This window comes from Mytilus edulis, unplaced genomic scaffold, assembly GCF_963676685.1.
Source record: "Mytilus edulis unplaced genomic scaffold, xbMytEdul2.2 SCAFFOLD_587, whole genome shotgun sequence".
Taxonomy (NCBI): Eukaryota; Metazoa; Mollusca; class Bivalvia; order Mytilida; family Mytilidae; genus Mytilus; species Mytilus edulis.
In genome coordinates, this window is record NW_027267871.1 from 1 (window position 1) to 22,443 (window position 22,443).

A 22,443-nucleotide genomic window follows, 5' to 3' on the forward strand; every position below is an offset into this window, starting at 1 on the left:
GTATGAGCATCTTTCTTTTTTGTTATGAAAGTGAGAAAAAAAAATCTGATTTGAAATTAAACATTATTAATCCCCCCCAATGATTAACACCAAATGGATAGTTTGAAATGATTTAAATTGTAAGAATTTGTTTTATAGTTATGACAGAGTTCATTCTGTCTTTGTTAATGTTGAGTATTTAATCACCACTCGATAGTATGTGATGCTTTTACAGAAGGTTTATAGAAGGGTAAAATAATGATGAATGGTTCAAAAAGTTGTTTAAATTTAAATTTTGTTTTCTGTTTTAGAGGTGCAACATGTAAAACAGATGCCAACCATAGCAGCCAATCAACAGCCAACAATTGCCATAATTACAGCAAATTATTCAGAAAAACTTGCAGTAGATGCAATGATGGAACAAAAAACTACTTTTGTTAAATTTAAAACTGAAGGTAGTTTATTTCTGTTAACTGGCAAATTATGCAATACTTTCACAGTTAAAATATCACTGGAAAACACACTTATTAATTCATCTCAACTGAAAAGACAACTACTAATATGCATGAAAATGATTTTGTTTGAAAACAAAAGTATAAAGAGGATTAAAAACATAGTTCCTATTAAACCATGTGCATTTATCCTGAATGCACTGTTTCTTGCTTCTCCACAAATTTCACTAGTGAGCATATCTTGTAGCTGTCAAAAAAACAACCAAAACATACTTTAATATTAACATAGATTGTGACATTAGTGGTTGAATTTATATATTGCCACAAATTGTGGCCCACAATGGATCTATAACATTCAAAAAGTGTATTTTAACCTGAGCAAAAACAAATGTTTTTATTTTGGGGGATGCTATTGAGGAATCACTGAATCTCTCCATTACTTGTAGGTACGTCTTCTAACAGGATTGTTATCTATGAAAATTTACACATCACCAGTGGAGGATGTGCATGAAGAAAAAATACATTTCAAAAGGGAGATAATCACTTTTTATGCCCCATTTATTGGCATTATGTTTTCTGGTCTGTTCGTTCTTTCATTTGTCCGTCTGTTCATCTGTCTGTCTTGCTTCAGGTTAAAGTTTCTGTCAAGGTAATTTTTGAGGAAGTTGAAGTCCAATCAACTTGAAACTTAGTACACATGTTCCTGTTGATATGATCTTTCTGATTTTAATGCCAAATTATAGTTTTACCCCATTTTCACACTCCACTGAACATAGAAATTGATAGTAGGGATTGGACATCCGTGTACTAGGGACACATTCTTGTTTCCTTCAGTATTGGAATATTGGGGTAATAGTTTTACAGGAAGTCAACCTTAGTTTACTCACAGTTCTAGTTTCAATTAACTATGGGGAAATATAGAAGACAAAAAAACTCATTTTGTATGTGAAATTAATTTAGGATATTGTTTGTGCAGTTTTCATCAGTCGGCCAAACATTTTAAGTTCATAATTTTGTAATTTACTTTATTTAAGGTGAATCCAATGTATACACTATTGGGTATATTGGAGAACACAAAGTAGTCTCAACAAAATTACCTCAAATAGGATACCATAGGGCAGCACAGATCTCATCAGGAAACACAACCACAAGGTTATTGGGTAAGTTACCATAGGGCAGCACAGATGTCATCAGGAAACACAACCACAAGGTTATTAGGTAAGTTACCATAGGGCAGCACAGATCTCATCAGGAAACACAGCCACAAGGTTATTAGGTAAGTTACCATAGGGCAGCACAGATCTCATCAGGAAACACAACCACAAGGTTATTAGGTAAGTTACCATAGGGCAGCACAGATCTCATCAGGAAACACAGCCACAAGGTTATTAGGTAAGTTACCATAGGCCAGCACATATCTCATCAGGAAACACAACCACAAGGTTATTAGGTAAGTTACCATAGGGCAGCACATATCTCATCAGGAAACACAGCCACAAGGTTATTAGGTAAGTTACCATAGGCCAGCACATATCTCATCAGGAAACACAACCATCAGGCTATTAGGTAAGTTACCATAGGGCAGCACAGATCTCTTCAGGAAACACAACCACAAGATTGTTAGGTAAGTTACCATAGGCCAGCACAGATCTCATCAGGAAACACAACCACAAGGTTATTAGGTAAGTTACCATAGGCCAGCACAGATCTCATCAGGAAACACAACCACAAGGTTATTAGGTAAGTTACCATAGGGCAGCACATATCTCATCAGGAAACACAACCATCAGGCTATTAGGTAAGTTACCATAGGGCAGCACATATCTCTTCAGGAAACACAAGCACAAGATTGTTAGGTAAGTTACCATAGGGCAGCACAGATCTCATCAGGAAACACAAGCACAACGTTATTAGGTAAGTTACCATAGGCCAGCACAGATCTCATCAGGAAACACAGCCACAAGATTATTAGGTAAGTTACCATAGGCCAGCACATATCTCATCAGGAAACACAACCACAAGGTTATTAGGTAAGTTACCATAGGCCAGCACAGATCTCATCAGGAAACACCACAAGGTTATTAGGTAAGTTACCATAGGGCAGCACAGATCTCATCAGGAAACACAGCCACAAGATTATTAGGTAAGTTACCATAGGGCAGCACATATCTCATCAGGAAACACAACCATCAGGCTATTAGGTAAGTTACCATAGGGCAGCACATATCTCATCGTAAGTTACGATAGGGCAGCATAGATCTCATCAGGAAACACAACCACAAGGTTATTATGTAAGTAACTATAGGGCAGCACAGATCTCACCAGGAAACACAACCACAAGGTTATTAGGTAATTTACCATAGGGCAGCACAGATCTCATTAGGAAACACAACCACAAGGTTATATGTAAGTAACCATAGGGCAGCACAGATCTCATTAGGAAACACAACCACAAGGTTATTATGTAAGTAACCATAGGGCAGCACAGATCTCATTAGAAACACAACCACAAGGTTGTTAGGTAAATTAGCATAGCAATATAGATCTATTCATTCTTACAACACAATACTCATCAATATGCTTCAGCAGCAGGGTATAAGTTGGTTACCATGTGGCAGCACAATATACATCAGAAATTACCACAAGCAGGTAATCAAGAAATGACAATAGAGCGACACAGTGCTCATATCACAAGATCAAAAAAAGAATTATAGGATGACCACAACCATAGAGCCGCCCAGGGATCATCTCATTGGGAAATAACAAAACACTGTTATTAAACGTATTAACATTAGGCAGCACAGGCCTCATCTAAGCAGGAAATAGTTATACAATGTTAGTAAATAAATTAAATGAGAGCAGCAAGTATCTCAATTCAACACATACATGATGTTAGTATGTTAATAATCAATGTGCAGCAGAGATATCCTCTTATCAGAAAAAAAACACAATGGTATTAGATTAGCAGAAAGTAAATGATTTCAACAGGAAATACCAATGCAAGTTTATTTGATAAGTTACTGTAATGTTTATCATGTACGAAGAGGGCATGTGAAAATGTGTTATAGAATTTATGAAAGGAGAATGTAAATTACTGTATTTATATTTGAAGATTTCAATTTGAAGAATGCTAATCCAGTGCAGTTCTGAAATAAGATTTTAAGTCCTTTAAAATAAACTGGTATGTTCTATCCACTAATTAGCTAAAATAACTTTTTTTTAGGATCATTCCAAAATATAGAGCATGTGTTTGTAGTGGGCGTTTCTGGAGGAGTTCCCCATTACACAGATTATTACAAACATGTACGTCTTGGAGATATTGTTATGTCACAGTGTAATGACAAAGGCTACGTGTACTATCACTGTGACAAAATATTTAGAGATAAAGAAGATAACTTGACATATAAACTTCGTACATTTGCTCCTAGGGATTTCACTCTTCAAAATGTTGTCGAAAAACTGCGAGATAGGGCTCAGAGAAAACCAGATAAGGCACCTTGGGAAAAATATATTTACGAAGGTTTAGATCTTCTACGCAATCAGGAGGCAGATTTTAATAGACCACCAAAAGAAAGCGATAGGTTATACATGAACATTGGAGAAGACGATTTGATAGAGGTACAACATCCCTTAAAACCAGAAGATGGAGAGAGCATTAGAGAAGGCGTTCCCAACGTTCATTACGGTGTTATTGGTTCTGGAAGACCAGTCACCAAATATGATTCCACTAGACTTGACTTTGCTCATAAATATAACATCACCTGTTTTGATGCCGAGTTTGATCAAGTCTTAGAATCCATTGTTGGTAATAGAAAGGATAGTTTCCTGTTCATACGAGGCATAGCCGACTACAGTGATGGAACAAGGAACAAAGAATGGCAACCCTATGCCTCACTCGTGGCAGCAGCAATGATGAAAACTATTATCAGATTAATTAGCAACCCATACCTTAGTGAAGATGAAGACTAATTTACCAGACGTCAATTTCTTGACTTTGTGTCAATATTAGACATATGCTTTTGCTTTTTAAAAGTGCTCATCTTTATCAATCATTTTGTTAGCTTCAAAGTGCAATAACATTGATTTGTGTATTCGTTTGACTTGAAATGCAGCATGAAGAGAACTTAATTTGGTTTTTGATAATCTATCTTCTAAATCATTTTTAATTTTCTTATATTTTGTTCCTGGAAATAAAATGCATTGTGTTTTTTGTTGCAAATTATATGAGAGCTACAAAACCTAAAACTTTACTTGATATGCAAATATGTTTTCTGCTTTCATGTATTTTCTTCAAGTTTCAAGTGGTGCAATTTTTGTTTCTGACTTTTATTCATTTATTGGTGCAGGAAATTAAATTTTTCATAGATTAGAGATATTGAAATTAAATTTGATCTAGAAAGATGATGTCTGAGATTTATTTCTTTGTAAGATTTTTTCATTAAAACCTCTTATCAAAAGAAAACAACAAAAGAGTTTAAGGGAGTTCGCTTCTTAGTTTCATAGTAATTAACTTTTCAAAGCACTAGTTTATATTGATAGGAAGGAATTGATAAAGGAATCCAAAGAGCAAAAAAAATATATAGGTCACCGTACTTGTTTTCGAGATATGAGCCATTGAAATTTTGGCGGGAAAAAATTCTCTCTTGACTTTTCATAGCTTTATCATTGACAAGTTGAAGTTCTCAAAAACTGTTAAAAAGTAATTAAAATTTTATAAGACTTTTACAGATGGCTTATCATTATACATGTAAAAGATTTTCAAAAAGAAAAATGGGGGTCACCGGGCAAATTTTTTCAAGGCATTCAAATGGAATAAACCAGAGGATTCCGAAAATCTGACAAAAAATCCAAAACATGACAAGCCAGCTTCCTTAAACAGGTGTAGAGACATAAAAGGACATCAAAAGTTCCTATAAATAAAACAATATATTCCACTGCAATCACATTTTCATCCATCTTTTATTTGAGATTTTTCATTTAAGCATTTATTAAATGCATTTAGTCAATATATATCTTTAGAAAATCAAATATGCCTGTAATTTTCTGTGTTTAATAATCACATAAATTGAAATTTAATCATGTAAAAAGATGTTTTTTAATCTATAACAACTTTTCAGAAGTAATCTTGTGTATTTATATCAGTTTACATGTTAAAAAGATGCAGTGTTAAAAAAAATGAAGTTTTATTGTGAAACAGGTTGTATATCTTATATATGTTTATTACAGACTAAGTTGTTTGATTTTTTTTTGAGAATTTATGTTTTAGGATTATTTATGAACTCTCAGTTATTTAAAAAAAAATATATCATATTGTACTTACAAGTTTTTTGTGGAGCCATTTTGTGTTCCCAACTCAGGATGTTAACTAGATTTATTTAGAGCTAGTCAGTTCATTTGCTGTCTTCATTGGTATAAACTGTCATCATCAAGAAGAAAAAATGTATGTAAATGTTGACTGTCTATACATAATGTTATCAAAAATGGGTGTTTTAATGACTGACTTTCAAAATTGAAGTGTTGATACGATGTCTCTGTAATATACATGGTTTGTTTTTCTTCTACTTTGATCAACATTTTATCTGTTATATTTCTAAGCACTCGGGCAGGAGGGAGAGAGAAAAGTAATTAATTGATGTTAAAATTTATAGAAATACTATAACTTTTTTTGGTACGGGAGAATTAAATTTGACAAAAGTCCAGTATAATTATTGTTAAAAATTAATTGTTAATACCAATATTAGATTTTTGAAAGGAAATTGTTATTGATCATTGTCGACGCTATTTATAAATCAAATATACAAACTTTCATTATTGGAAGTTAGAATCTCAGTGCTATAGAAATTAATCATGAATGCTGAATGATGTAGCCACAGATTGATGGTTTTGCTCTCATGTAAAGTAGATCAATTAAATTTTAGTTTTGCACATGCATAATTAGATATACATATATATTACAAAAAGAGCTTTTATTTTAAATTGATCATAAAAAGGAAATTTTTGTGTTAGGCATTTATTTGTTTCGTTTGCATTTTTTGTTGCATTATGAATTAATTTGAATTATATATTTTATTTATTGAGAAGTCTACTTATATTAATAGAAGACAAACACCAGGATGTAAAAAGTTTTCAGTTTTGTTGAAATTTTATTTCAGTATCATAAAATATTAAGTTAAATATAAATTTGATGTAAATTTTTATATAAAATAAAACTATAAGTTTGGCTTGAGATGTTGATTTTCTTAGTTAAGTTTTCCAAGCATAAAAATTCTATAATCCTAGTTGTGATGTATATAGTTTTGTTATATTTGTTTATACATTTATCATTCCACATTTTATCACATAATTTATATATATATTAACAATGTAGGTTAGTGATGTCTAATGAATTTATATATTTACATATTCATGTAGGCAGTTCAAGGCAGATTAGTTGTTTTCATTAATTGAAAGTTGCAGCCGTTTAATGAAATAATCTTAAAATGTTTGCTACTGTTTTTATTTTTTTATTTTTAAAGAAATATTTCTGACACATTTTTGCAAAAAATTTTTTTTGAATTTCTATTTTTTTTCTTTTGATAAAAAGTTAAGAAATACATGTAAAATGAGAACCTGATAATTTGAAACAAAAAAGAAAGAAAAAAATACGTGCATTCTCATTGCTTTTGTATAAAATTAAGTATAATGAAAAGAACAAGATATGCAATCTTAATTTTTATTAATATTGAACTGTTCCCCCATTTATCCATGATATTAAAAAAACAAAAACCTAAAAAAAAATATTCTTCTTTATTACAATAATTTCTGTACAATTTGAAACCAAGCTTCCAACATGTCGTAAACTCTTGTAAATTGACAATCTTTGGTAATGCTATTCCTGTGATAGATACTTTATAGGAATGTGGGTTGCTTTATGTCATAAAAGATAAAATTTTTAAATTTGTTTGTGAAATTGTGACGTTTAAAAATCTTCATGTATAAAGGAAGTATCTTTTGTATTCAAGAATTCAAGAATGTATTGTTAAATTAAAGTTTATTAGTAATATCATAGTTGAAATAATTGTTTTGTGCATTCATCTAACATAGATTTGTTTGTTATACCTGCTATTGTCATTTACACTTTTTTTAATATAATTAATTCTAGTTAATTATTATCTGTTGTGAAGGCAAACAAATATTTGAATGTCTGTTGTGGACAAATTTAATCAAATTTTATAGTATTTTTCAGGGTTGTTTAAGGGAAGTTGTATATTGTTTATATATTAATTATTTGATATACAGTTTATATGAATGCATAATTATAAAAGTTTTAGTTTTGATTTATTTTGTGGTTGTATTGTTCAAATTTAAGTTGTAAGGAAGCCTTTTTTTCTGCATTAAGAACAAGTATTTTTGTATGAAATAGTGTTTTGACAAATTGTAATGATTTATATAAGAATTTTTAAGTATGAGAATGTGAAGCTATTTAAGATCCTTCTCATAAAAAAAAAACAAAAACATCAGACATTTTAGAATACTTTCCTTTTTGTCAAATTTTAAACAAAATAAACATTTCATTAATTTTTTTCTTTCTTTATATTATAAAATGTTTGTTTTAAAAATCCAACAGTTTATTTGATCTTTCAATGTGACCGTCATTCAGTGTTTAAGATAAAAAAAAAATATAGCAATTTTTTTGGGAAAATGACTAATAAAATTAAGATTTCCTTTGACCTCAGTTGTTTCGCTCTATGTATAAACCTCCAATAAATTATTTTCCGTTAGTCATATACTATTATATACAAGTATGATTGACATGGTTTTTACCTTAAAAATTTACAGTTAAATGTTTCATTATATCAAAAAGTCTAAATGTCTGATGCAATATTTTGATAGTATATTTAGTCAGGTGACTTGTTGAATGCTGCTTATGCCCATTTGAGGTATTACACTAATGCCGGACAGTATACAGTTGATGATACTGACAATTCTTTTTCCAAATGTTTTTAATTGTTATTTAATAATGAAATAAATCTGCTATATATCTTAGTTAAATTTATTTGTCTTATTTGTTTAATGGTAGGATCTCGAAAACATTCACCCAAGAGTTTATCAAACAAAATATTTTTTTTTATAAAGTTATTGACTGTCCTCATTTTCTACATCAAAATGATTTAAAAAATGATTATCTACTTAAAGACCATAACTTGCACGTGATCATTTAAACTTGCATGTGATATTGAGCAACTTCAGTTCAAGACAAATGGTTTCATCATTATGATGCTCTCTTTTACTGTTTTGTAAGAACTGTTTTGGTCTGAAAGGGTGATATAGGTTCACTCATTTACATTCTGAACTTTGAAACATGAACATTTGAAATCAATTTATTGTTAACAAGGTAACAATTTATATGCTATTTCAAAATATTGCATGAAATAAAAATCATTCTTTATTTCCTCTGTATTAAATTCAAGGGATTTATCTTCTTAGAGACTTAACATTTAATATGGGGACAAAGTCCCCTATTACAGTAGAAAATTCAATTAAAAAAAAAAGAAAAAAAAAAAAAATCGGGGAAAATTTCCCAAATTTTTCATTGTACTAATGAACTCAAAATCGTTCAATTTTTTTTTTGTCACGTTTTTTTATTTCCGGATCTGCGCAGAACACATAACTCTACTTCCTTCTTCCGGTCTTGTTGTTGTGAGACTTTGATTAGTCTAGTAAAATATAGGAACTCAAGGAACACAATACCAATATTTCATTTTTAATCATTCTTTGTCTTTGGTATGAATAAACGTTAGGCCTACCTGATGCATTGCGTTTCTTTGTTTACATTGAAAATGACGTAATAACTTAAATAACGTCACAAGTAAATTCCCTAACAACAGAACCAAAATCGGAAACGTTACGGTATTTCCGTATCTTTTTTTTAACAAATATTTAAATTACAAAAAAAATAATTTAAACAAACTTCGTCCCCATTCACAGGTAATGCCTGCCTCATATTAGATGCTAACATATATATATATATATATATATATATATATATATATATATATATATATATATATAACAGTAGAAAATTCAAAAAAAAAAAAAAAAAAAAAAAGAATCGGGGAAAATTTTCCCGAATTTTTCATTGTACTAATGAACTCAAAATCGTTCAAATTTTTTTTTTGTCGCGTTTTTGAATTTCCGGTTTGCACAGAAATCTACTTCCGTTTCCGGTATTGTTTGCATGAGACTTTGAATAAAATGTATATTTATCAGTCTAAGAAAGAAACTAAATAATAATTCATTTTTAAAAATTGTTTGTTATAAAAAAAAAATTTACCTGATGACAGCGTTTCTTTGTTTACATTGAATATGACGTCATAACTTAAATAACGTCACAACTATAATCGCTAACAACAGAACCAAAATCGGAAACGTTACGCTATTTCCGTTTCTCTTTTTTACATGTTTGATTTTTTTTAAAAATCATAGACTTCGTCCCCATTCACAGGTAATGCCTGCCTCATATTAGATGCTCTACATAACCTGCAACTAAGGATCATGTAATACCTGAAGACAATCAAAGCATTCAATTTGGTTATTTGTCTTCCTTGCAATGAAGTTCCAGAAAATCAATTTATATTCAAGGTAATCTTGTGGCAGCAAAGTTAGAATTTTGCATAAAGCTTCATATTTCATTAGTCAGAAGACCTGGAAAACCAAAAGATGTTTTCAAAAGTCTTTTGGTCTATGATTTCTCCCTGGGATCTACCAGTTTTCCTTCATATAATTCTCAATAAATTTCATTTCAGTAATATTTCATCATTATTTGTCCTTTGTATTAATGCAAGATTTCATGTCTGTTAGACACAATTCACATATAATTATTCTCATTTAGTGAATCTTTCATCAGACTTTTAGACCCCTATATATACTGAGGAAGTCCCATGGGACTTTAGGTTTGCACTCCGTCCGTCTGTCAGGTGTCTGTCCATCCGTCAGTCTGGCAAATCAGTTTTCCACACTTTTTCTTCGTGCTTGAAAAAATTGATTTGATATTTAATATATTGTTTTATCATGACAAGTTACAGATCAAGTTCACATTTTGTTCCGTTCTGATGATTTTGTGCAGAGTTATGGTCCTTTGACAGAAAATTCATTGAAATAATCAGTTTTCCACACTTTATTTTGTCATTCTTGAAGATATTGATTTGATGATTGGTATATAGTTTTATCATGAGAATTTACATATCAAGATCGAATTTTGTTCTGGTCATGAAGATGCTGACTTTTTATTTCGTATATGTATATAGGTTACACCCTGACTTGCTATACATTAAGTTCGAATTTTTCCCAATACAATGAATTTTCAACGGGTAGGGGAGTATGTTTTCTCATGCAATACTCAAAGAATGCTTATTATGTGGTTAAATAAAGTGTTTTAGATACTTTTAAAGGAGGCAGAGTATAAAAAAAGGAGACAACCAAAAACTAAGTTGAAGAAAAAATAATGCCACAGTGGATAACAACAAAAAGACCAAAGTCAACAAAAGGATATCTAGAAAACAAAAGATTGAACAAAACAAATAAACCCAATTAAGAACAAGGTAAACTCGGGTAATTTTGCGGAAATTTTGCAGTTTTGGTTATTATCCTGAATATTCTTATAAATGGAGGTAAACAGCAAAAAAGTACACTCTTTATACATGATATATAAGTCAACATAATCAAATTTGACAATTGACCCCTTCAGGAGTTATTGTCCTTGAAAGTAAATATGTTGATAATTTTTTGTAAATTTTTGTAATCTTTTCCTTTTTCCTTTGGAAACTACTGGGACAAGTTCATTTTAGATAGAGATAACTGTAAACACCAAGAAAGTTCAGTAAAGTAAGATTCACAAACAAGTCACCATCACCAAAACAGAATTTTGCCATAAATACTATTTTTGTCTTTAATGTGATAGAGTGTCCTTTGTTTTTATATACAATGCAGCACATAGACCAATCTGAGCAACACAGGCTCAGTAGAGCCTCTAGTTTAATTCTCTCAAAGATATTTTTTACTTAATTCATGTTTTAGAGATTACCTGATGAAGGTTATAATCAAGTTTATTTTAGGTTTTAGTGTGCACGGTTATCAACTCATACGTATTTTGTTGAAAGTTTTACGTTTCAGTTCATCAGAATTTATGTAAACACTGCACAGTAAAACTAAAAAATACCGTATAAGTACCCATATTGATAAATTGTAAGGTACATTTAATCGAAGTCGATTTATCCCTTTCCTTTAAATACCTTTTTTTTTTAATCAACGTGTGGTGTGTTTCATCTCAGATTTCATAGGTAAGAATTCAATTCTGCCGTCAAACGGTCTTCATTTGCTCTGAATTTGTTAACGTGACTTCCTTATGCGACCATGATTGATGACGTCGCATAGAAAGGACACATCGTTTTGAAGTTCATGAAAAAAGAAGTAATAATTTTGTATACATAATATCGTCTACTAAAAATCAATAAAGAACCATACTCGACCATCAAACTCGTGCAATACAATATTTCTTTTCTCTCTACAGTTTAATTTTAACTTTTTAAACGATCGGCAAGCCTCGCGTTTTGAATTTGAAATTTGAAATTTCTCGGGTGGAAAAATATCGTAACACATTCGATAAAGAGGTAGAACCTATATATATATATTTGCTCGTGTCATGACTCGCATTGAATTGAAACAAAATGACAATGACATTGCGTTTACTGAAGATCTAACAACTCATTTGAAGTCTATGATTTTTGTCGAGCCTGCAACTTTTGTTGCAGAAAGCTCGACATAGGGATAGTGATCCGGCGGCGGCTACGGCGGCGATGTTAGCTAACTTCTTAAAAGCTTTATATTTTAGAAGGTGGAAGAACTGGATGCTTCATACTTTGTATATAGATGCCTCATGTTACGAAGTTTCCATCAGTCACATGTCCAATGTCCTTGACCTCATTTTCATGGTTCAGTGACCACTTGAAAAAAAAGTTCAAATTTTTTGTAATGTTGAATTCTCTCTTATTATAAGTAATAGGATAACTATATTTGATATGTGCGTACCTTGCAAGGTCCTCATGTCTGTCAGACAGTTTTCACTTGACCTCGACCTCATTTCATGGATCAGTGAACAAGGTTAAGTTTTGGTGGTCAAGTCCATATCTCAGATACTATAAGCAATAGGGCTAATATATTCGGTGTATGGAAGGACTGTAAGGTGTACATGTCCAACTGGCAGGTGTCATCTGACCTTGACCTCATTTTCATGGTTCAGTGGTTATAGTTAGATTTTTGTGTTTTGGTCTGTTTATATTCTCATACTATATGCAATAGGTCTACTATATTTGTTGTATGGAATTGACCTCATTTTCATGGTTCAGTGGTCAAAGTTAAGTTTTTGAGTTTTGGTCTTTTTATCTAATACTATATGCCATAGGTCAACTATATTTGGTGTATGGAAATATTTTATGATCTTTATGTCAGTCGCGCAGGTTTTATTTGACCGTGACCTCATTTTCACGGTTCATTGCACAGTGTTAAGTTTTTGTGTTTTGGTCTATTTTTCTTAAACGATAAGTAATAGGTCAACTATATATGTTGCATAGAAGCATTGTTAGCTGTACATGTCTGCCTGGCATGGTTCATCTGACCTTGACCTCATTTTCAAGGTTCATTGGTCTTTGTTTAGTTATCTTGGTTAATGTTAAGTTTATGGTACAGTTGTTATAAAGCTTAGCTTTATACTTAGGACTATCAACATAATATCAATGATTAGTATAGAAGGCGAGACATTTCAGCGTGTGCACTCTTGTTTTCACTTCAATAACAATTATCAATATAGTTCTCTAACGTACATATAATTTTTTTTATCGATAAAAAAGAGCTATTGAATAAACAAATACAAAAACAGATTTTGGTAGATTGTCGATTGACAAAATAAGAATAAACGTCGAAGTCTGTCCTTCGATATTTACTTCTCTACAAAAATACTTTCACACGGTCCAACTGACCAATTTCTCATTTAGCAACAGACAAACACAGATTAACAAACTCCTGCTTAGTAAATCAAAAAGGAATAATGTGACAGCAAGAGTAATTAATATTACATATGGTTTTAACGTTACAAAGTAATTAAAGGGTTAGAATAACAGTCAGGATTCTACTTCGTCAAAATTATCTCCCCATTACGCCAGTTTATTTTCAAAATCGTAGAAATAGAAGCCATTTTAGGGATGACGCGCTACCAATTTTGCTCTTTGAAACGCATAAATTTATCCACATTGCACCATTACGATCCTTATATTTCAGTTGTATTTAAAAAGACAAATGTATCAACTAGCTTATAAGCATCAGTTATATATCTTGTCTGCATTGATTCAACTTAAAACTATTGTCTGATCGGTTGTCAGGTGGAATTTTCGAAAATTCATAAACATTTAAAAATATTCTAATTAAATATTTAGTGGAAGGGCAGACTAGATTTTTTAAGTGGTTGAAGACTATAAACCCTAGTTATCACACACAAAAAATTAGAATTTTTCGAAGATATACATTTTCATCATCCAACTTGAAAGACTGTCGTCAAGTACTTTCAGTAAAAAATAGCTGTTCCAACCCACCTATTCTGTTTTTGTGATTCATTAGATAGGTATTTCACTTGACCCATATATTGCATCTTTTAGTACTATGATTTTTTTTTATGTTATAAAGTCAACCTGTAGCTTTGATATATAACAATAATAGAATCTGAAGCGAGACGATGTATGAAATATTCTTGCTCTGTACGATATCAAGACAAAATATTCAACTCAAACACGCCCTAACATATAAAGTTGCACTCGATTTTCTCCTTTCGATACTATTGTAACTCATTTTTTGGAATTTTTTCTTGAGTCACATAATGGAAGGGCAGACACGAAAATTACTGAACTGATAGATTGATATGGTTTCCGTCCGTGGTAAATTTTTTTTTTTTTAAATGGAGGTTATGCATTTTTTTCATCCAACTTGAAAGATACCCATGCCGTCGACTTGATATCTAATTGTTCTGCTTAACTATGTACTAGATAAATTGAAAACTTATGCAAATGGTGTTTTTAAAATAAAACACTTCGTAATTGAGAAGGAAAATGTCATATTTTATTTGTTTCTATTAACTTTTAAAATTTTTGTCACTATAGTAAACATTACAGTACACATTTACCGCCTTCTCTAACAAAGAGCTTCGATTCTTTTGTTCTATTTCAACCGGGTTTCCGACTGATAAACGATTTCCACACTTTAACCCTATTCAAGAAAATCACTCGAATGAATGCTTTGATATTTACAAAAAACTACGGTTGACTTGTCATTAATCTCTGAACGTGTTAAAGGTTTTCTGTTTACCGTGAATTTTAAAATGGAAAATATTTTTGAGAAAATAGAAGAAAAACATATTTTAAATAAGGAGGAAATTGAGTTAAACTGCAGTGAGCATCCAAGAGAAATAGTGATAGCATTTTGTGATACCTGTCAGAAGGCAGTTTGTTTTGATTGTTCTAGAGAATCACACAGAGACCACAAATGTTTCAAAATAGAAAATAAAGCCGTCGAGGCGAGACAAAATATTCCTAAATTATGCGCTCAAATTGAAAATAAAAAGTTGCCAACTTTAGTGACAACATTGGATAAGATTAATCATTGCAAATCGCAAGTATCAAAAACAGACGAAGTAATAGATAAGATACATAAAAGAGCAAACGAGCTGATGGCAATTATCATGGAAGAGCGCGATTCGCTTATTGATCAGTGTAAGCAGTCCTCTATTTCTCAAGAAAAATACTACCAGATTGAAGACAGTGTTGTTCGTAGATTTATAGACCTGTACAGCTTAAGTCTACATGAAGCCTCCGATGTCGTCAAAAGTACTAATAATATCGAACTTGTTCTTTTCGATAGTAAACTGAAAAGTCAGATAAGAGATTTTAAACCAAGAGCTATACGACCTTCATCTACACCTAAATTTAAATCGGGGAGATCCGATAGAGAAGTAATAAAAAATATGATTGGTCTAGTGACCTGTGATGGCAATTTTGCCGACATGACATCCTTAGCTGGTGAACTAGTCGGTATACAAGTTAAGCTGGTATCCTCAGTAAGGTACAGTTGTTTGAATGTTGCTTCGTTTTGTTTGCAAGACAATGAACTGGCATGGATCAATCCAGCAGAGTCAACGATTGGTGGAGTGATAGATAGCAAAGGAACGGAACACAAAAGATTTGATTTCGGAGCAGAGTTGTCCGATTTAACTATTAACGATAAAAATGTTATATTAGGAACAGACACAAAAAATAAGCGTATAGTAAGAGTTGCAAATAATGGGATACTTAAAGAAGTTCTCAACACTTCACCATTACAACCACATGGCATTCACGCTTGTAGTAATGGGGACCTACTGGTTTCACAGATGTATAGGGCCGATCCTAAATCTGTTGATAGTAAGCGTCTGGTTCATCGTCTAGGTAAAGATTATACAGTTAAACTTACAATTCAATTTACGGCCTCATTTTTCAATAAGAAACACATCCTAAATCATCCAAGACGAGTGACAGAGAATAGTAATGGAGATATAATAGTTGTCGATTTATCTACAGAAACATCGGGAAGGGTACTCGCATTTGATTTTGTAGGAAAATTGCGTTTTACATATGAAGGTAATCCAAAGAGATCTAAGTTTTTGCCGTTTGATGTTTGTTGCGATTCCGATTTACGAGTTTTTGTTTCGGATTTTTTCAATCATGAAATAAACGTTTTAGGTTGTGACGGCCAATTTATTCAGGAAATTCCAACAAATATGGAAGGATTACTTAATCCTATTGCTATTGCCTTTGACAAGAAAGGAAAACTTTGGATCGGAGGAAAAGGTGGAAAAATCTTGATATACATAACCCATAAGACAATTTAAATCGAATGGCCAGATTCCAAAATTTGAAGATGACATTGGAAAGCTTAGTCAAATTTGTATTGACATGAAATTATATTATAAAATGACAACCAGTACTTATATGTTTTGTGTTTTAATTTTATTTTTCCAAGTCGCGTTTCAGAACGACTTATGATGCATTTAGCTGGTTTGATCATTTAACCTTTTATTTGTGTTTACCAAATGTTTATGTAAAGCCAATTTGGAGCAACAACTTAAATAACACGTGAGTTGTTCCTCAACTTTTTAATCTACCCATGCGTGACACTGTCTAAACATTTTTCTCTCTTCGTATTAATTTTCTAAATGTTAGAATCCTGTGCACTTCAAGTAACATCATTGATGCCCTTTTCGTCGTATTTTGAAAAAACATATCAAGTCATATTTAAATTAGCGCGAATGACCTTTTTCAGAGCTATTAGCTGATTTTGTATATCTAAACATTCTCAACCTCTTACTGCTCCTCATTGTTTAAATGAAAGAAGATGGGAGTAAAATGAAGCACAACTATTCAACAAAATTAAAAGGAATGAAACTAGAACCTCATTTGATATGGACTTATAATAGATTTGGATTAGAATTCATACCTACATCCGTCCGTTGTCAATATGGACACTATTGAAATAAGAATAAATATGAGACTAGGCACTCAAAAAAATTGAAAAAATGGTATGAAACCACACGAAAAAAAGTAGGAGACTGTATCACTCAACTATAATTTAAAAAAAAAATATACAAAAAAAATGAGAATATTTCAAAAAATTCCTAAAATAAAACTGCCAAAAATTTTTATGTCATCCATCAGGAGGCATCCTTTTATTAGTCAACGGGAGATTTCAGCTATTTAATTTATTTAGAGATTATAATTTGATGATCATTTCGGTTCGGAATCGTTCTATGCATTAAATTTTAAAGATACTAGCATAAATCGAAATAAAATATGTGACAAAAAAGTAATTCAAGGTCAACAACTCTTTAGTAGTATGCCAGTTACAGATCTTGTTATTCGGAACACATTTGCCCTACCAGATTTTTTATATTTATAACGGGTTACAAGATATTTTAAAATGCTTGAACTTTACCCAAATGTTCTTTTTACAGCCTTGGCAACCATTATTGTTGGTAAGCGGGATAGTTGGACTAATTTCGTATGGACTAATTTCGTAAACTAGATACTTTAAGGAAGATTGTTGCAAAGTCTGGTTCTATTTCGCCCAGTAAATTCAGGAGAAAATTATTTTCTAAAAGTTAAAGGACGACGATTGACGACGGACCCCAAGTGACAGGAAAAGCTCGTACTGGCTATGTGAGCTAAAACTTAAAAAAGAGAACCATATGCATTCAATATTGTAAGGAGAACAACAGTGTGGATGTATAACATGTATAAGGATTGTTACAGGCTAGTGTGTACCATTTATCATATTGTCATAAACAATTATTTAAGTACATTATTTAGTTCACTTTAATGATGTTAAGAATTTAATGCCGTCAATTAGAATTTAACGCCCAACCGCACCTATTCCTCCTGGACAAGGTTTTGTTTCATCAGCAATAAGGACAGCCTTTTGAGAACAAGGTCCATCAGGTACCACTTTACAATCATCCGGTTTGCTAGTGATACGTATGCCGATACTGAAACAGAAATGAAATTTTTATGCACATGAATAAGCGTATCATAAATACCAGACACTCGTTTTGTTTACAAAAGATTCATTAGAGACACTCGAGTAAAAGAGCCAAATAAAGTACGAAGTTTAAGACGATTAGGGACAAAGTAAAAGGATAAAGATTTGATTTCATTCGTAAATGAATATTGTTGCCTATAATTGCTTACTGCCACTTTATTTGAACTATGGTAGACATTGTCAATCATACCACATATTCATATATTTATCATAAATATTTTATTTAAGTTTTGATTTTGTTGAAAAATACCGCAGAATTGAAAACTCGCGAACCAATTAATAGAACCGAATTGGAACAGAAAAAGTGAATATTTAGTACTAGTAAATTATGATATATGATAGGTGCAATAAAACCAATATGACCAATAGAAAAACAACTTACGAGCAGCAACCCAGGAATCCCTTTGAACAGCTACATTTAATACAGTCTACGGTAGATTCGTAATCTGTTCCATTTGTTATTATTCTCCCTTTGTAGACACAATCTAAAGACAACGGAGGATTAAGTGGTAAAATTACTGTAGCAATAATTTTAAGTTAATTATTTATCTATCTGACAATTGATAAGATCTCAGTTCTGCTTTTTAGTATTTGCTTAGACTTAATTGGGAAATATAAAATCTCACCTAAGATACCAGATTTATAACATTATACGTCAGATTCGTGTTTCGTTTTCATAACAATTAACTTGTTGAAGTTCCTCGAAAACAAAAACAAAAATCCAGAAAGTTGTGCCAAATCTTATCCTTGGGTGTAAAAACGTATTCGATATTTAATAGTATATATACTGCAATGGTGTTTTTGCGTTGTAAAATCGCATTGACCGTATATTCATTTGTGATTTGCAGGCAAATTGCATTGACTGTATATTCATTTGTGATATATACAGTCTTTGACCGTATATCGCCTTGTTAATGACGTTGAAAAATGCTTTTCCGTAGACTTTTATTTAAGACGTCAATAAAACAAAAATATAAATTTTATTTGTTCTCAGCTCAAAATAGGGTAGAAATGCTCGACAAATCCTCGATTACTACATGTTCTGAGCCTTGTACTGATTAAATGATTATTTCGAGACAATGTATGGTTATTCTATATATGAACCACATGTTTACAATGCATGTCATCACAATTAAATAGCGCTATCATAAAGCTAGTGCAAAGAAATCGACCAATTGACCATGTATAAACCATATTCCTCAATTTTGTATTATGAAAAAAAATATTAAATATTTTGTAAGTCGTTTGTCTCATTTAATCAATACCTTTCACTGTTTTCAATCTCAACATCCAAACTATGAATTGTTGAATTTTAGATTTAAGAATATTTGCAGTTACTGAAAGAAAGATCATGCTTATTACTACTATTAGATAATTCTTGATCGCTCGGACTAAAGTAACAATCAATGATCATCCATCTGACACAAAAAAAAAAAACACTCTACGCATGACCGTATTTAATGCAAATATATAAACAAACATATCGGCGGTAGGTAAGATCATATGCATTCATACTGTACATGAATAGCAATATACATTTAGTTATATTCAATGTTTATACCAAGAAAAACAATATTTTAAGGAAAAGTAGGTGTTTAATTGATAACTTTTAAGAATAAATTTGTTCAAAGAATAAAGGACTTCAAATTCATACTATTCAAATTAATAACATTACCATAAAAGTCATGTTTTTAACTTGAATTCATCAGCTGAAGCCGAACATCCTTACCAAATATTTGTATCTATTGAAGAATTTAGAAAAGTCTTATTCGATTTGTGATAATGAAATCCAAGAAATAATAATATACCAGTTATACACAAATTATGCATTAAAACTGATCGTCGAAACAAAAACACTGAATAACACTAACACCACGAAAACTCTGGGCCTAGTATCAGCTGTTCTGGAATGGTAAGCAGATCCACTAGTTGCTCCATAGTGTGATGTAAGACATTAAATGCAAAATTCCAATAAAAGTGTGACATTTGATATGGTTTTTTTTTTGAAAGGCCGATGCGCTCGCACAGAGAGGTCGTAATTTATTGAAAGAAAAATTTGTTAACTTATAAAATTCATGTCCCAAGTATTGATTTGATAGTGAGTAATATTACAACTACTAGTTTAAACTATTTTAAAAGTAAAACGAAAAATGGATACTAAAATATAAATAAACAGATTGTGTTATGATCGTGATGGTCACTATCAATACGACTTCATATATAAATTATCCAAATTTACCTGTTGGTCCCTGCTGAAAACAGAATCCATCTACAGTTGATGACAGACCTACGATAAGACAAAACACTAATAGCAAACTGTGCATCATGCTGCTGAAAAGTTTGAATAACCTAACTATTTATATGCAGCTAAGTATTTATATTTATAAACCGGAAAAGCAATGGCTTAAGAAGTCCTTAGTCGACAATTATAAAATAGTCAGCATCAAATTGAGCAGTATTTGTATTAATGTTTGTAAAGAAATCCATGTGCATACTTCCTGGAATTATGTTCGTAGATCGTTTTTTGATTATTAAATAAGCTGTTTATAGCAAAAGTTGTTACATAATTTATATCTTATTTAGCTTACTGAAATGTAGTTTTGTAATTCTGAATTGAACTGTGAAACATGCTTTCACATGTTAGTGACATAATGCGGTATATATGGGGTCAGTAAATACCATATGGGGATTCCAGCTTCGCTCTCACCCCATATGGAATTTATTGACCCCATATATACCGTATTAGGTTACTAGCACACTATGTAATTGATAATCTTCGAGTCAGAAAAACATATTCAGTATATTATTTGTTTAATAAACTGTGTTGTTAGTTTTTCTGTTTTTTATCTGTTTTCATTTGCATTGTGCATTATATAATGCCAACTATTGGTTACAGTATACATGAGGCTATTGGTTTTTCTTTTTGAAATGATTCACATTTTGTCAAACCGGGGCCTTTATGTATATATAAAATAAGAAGATTTGGTATGATTGCAAATGAGACAACATTGCGAGACATTGGTGTAGTTTACTAAGTTACGGGGTTTGCTCATATTTAAAACCCGAAAAGTCCTCCATAATTGTTTACGTCTTGTAGATGGTTGTCTAATTGACAGACATATATCATCTCCTTATCAAACTATATCTACTAAAGTTAACGCGACAAATAATATTAAATTCTTAAATGTACAATAAATATGAAACTTGTCCATTTTTACACTGATACACCTGGTTAAATTTTTTACATGCATTTGTTTGTTTTTGCACAAGCGATGAGAAAGGCCAACTTCTATGAAAACTTTTTTTTTTTTTTTTTTTTTTTTTTTTTATAAAGATATTGCATTTAAATACAATTTTTATTTTTTAAATATAAGTAAGAGATATGGTAAATGGTTAACTAAAACTGAAAATAAAGGTGTTTATCTCTTATGTTGTTTTCCAGATCTTTTGATCAATCATTTGTAATATGCATTTTTCCTAATATGTAGTGAAAGAGGGACAAACGATACCAGTGGGACATTCAATTTACCTATAATAGGCAATCTATACAGACTTTACCGTTGACACGGATGGAATTCTTACGAAGTTTGGTTCCTCTTACTAAATTATTGAATAAAATATAAAATCAGCAATCTGTCTAACAACGTATAATTGTTTCGGGATTAGAGTTCCGTATAGGTTGTTCGCAGCATTGCATAGAAATCAAGCCATACTTTATATTCAGTTGTTGAAAAATCTCCTGTATAGTACAGTAATCGATATTTAAGGAATGACTGTAATATTTTTTCTCTATGAAGAAATAACATAAAAAATTTGGTGCATACTGAGTAACGCGCGTAGCGGGTTATTTAGCAGTGTGCACCACATTTTTTATGTCATTTCTTATAATTTAATTCTAAATTTCATTTTAAACCGTAGAAAACCATGAAAAAATGTTGATGACGTCACGGTCACATGACTAAATTATGTCTATGGGCTCATAACAAAATAATGTCATCCAATCAGAAGACGCGTTACATCCAAAATTAAATTATTAGAGTATATAACAGGCTGATCATGTTCAAAATAAAGTTTTGTATCTGCGCTTATTCATACACTGTGATGAATGTGTTGATATTGAAAAATAGTGTAAATTTGTTTGCATTTGATAATCATACCATTATGCAAGAGGCTTGTTATTTCCTGAAAAGATTATTAAATGTTTTAATGTAACCCTTATTAGTTCATCGATAAGGATTATAATTGGGAGAATCAAAATCGAATAACAGAACACTTCACAGAAACCAAGCTTACAATTTTGTACCAGACGCACGTCACATTTTAACAGGACTCGTCATTGACACTCGAATCAGAAAAGTGTAAA

The 22,443-nt window shown here is 31.3% G+C and overlaps 2 protein-coding genes and 1 long non-coding RNA gene across 3 annotated transcripts; 2 read left to right on the forward strand and 1 right to left on the reverse strand.

Annotated features, from left to right (window-relative positions):
- Nucleotides 1–290: 290 nt before the first annotated feature.
- Nucleotides 291–5,156, forward strand: LOC139506147 (uncharacterized; the record flags this gene model as incomplete). The annotated part of the gene is given in 3 exon segments (XM_071295373.1): nucleotides 291–434; nucleotides 1,466–1,591; nucleotides 3,655–5,156. Coding segments are annotated over 3 exon segments (1,016 nt in total), but the record flags the coding sequence as incomplete, so codon positions are not given.
- Nucleotides 5,157–14,811: 9,655 nt separating this feature from the next.
- On the forward strand, nucleotides 14,812–16,474 carry LOC139506148 (E3 ubiquitin-protein ligase TRIM71-like). The gene has a single exon (XM_071295374.1). It carries the CDS (start codon nucleotides 14,833–14,835, stop codon nucleotides 16,375–16,377), a length of 1,545 nt encoding a protein of 514 aa, XP_071151475.1. The 5' UTR covers nucleotides 14,812–14,832; the 3' UTR covers nucleotides 16,378–16,474.
- A 1,368-nt stretch (nucleotides 16,475–17,842) lies between these two features.
- On the reverse strand, nucleotides 17,843–20,443 carry LOC139506149 (uncharacterized). The gene is made up of 3 exons (XR_011659950.1): nucleotides 20,320–20,443; nucleotides 18,463–18,565; nucleotides 17,843–18,027 (listed from the first exon to the last, which is right to left on the reverse strand). It is a non-coding gene; the product is annotated as an uncharacterized lncRNA (long non-coding RNA).
- Between the last annotated feature and the right edge of the window lie 2,000 nt (nucleotides 20,444–22,443).

Excerpts from the sequence above, each read along its gene's own strand:
- LOC139506148 (XM_071295374.1), top strand. The coding sequence starts at position 14,833 with ATGGAAAATATTTTTGAGAAAATAGAAGAAAAACATATTTTAAATAAG.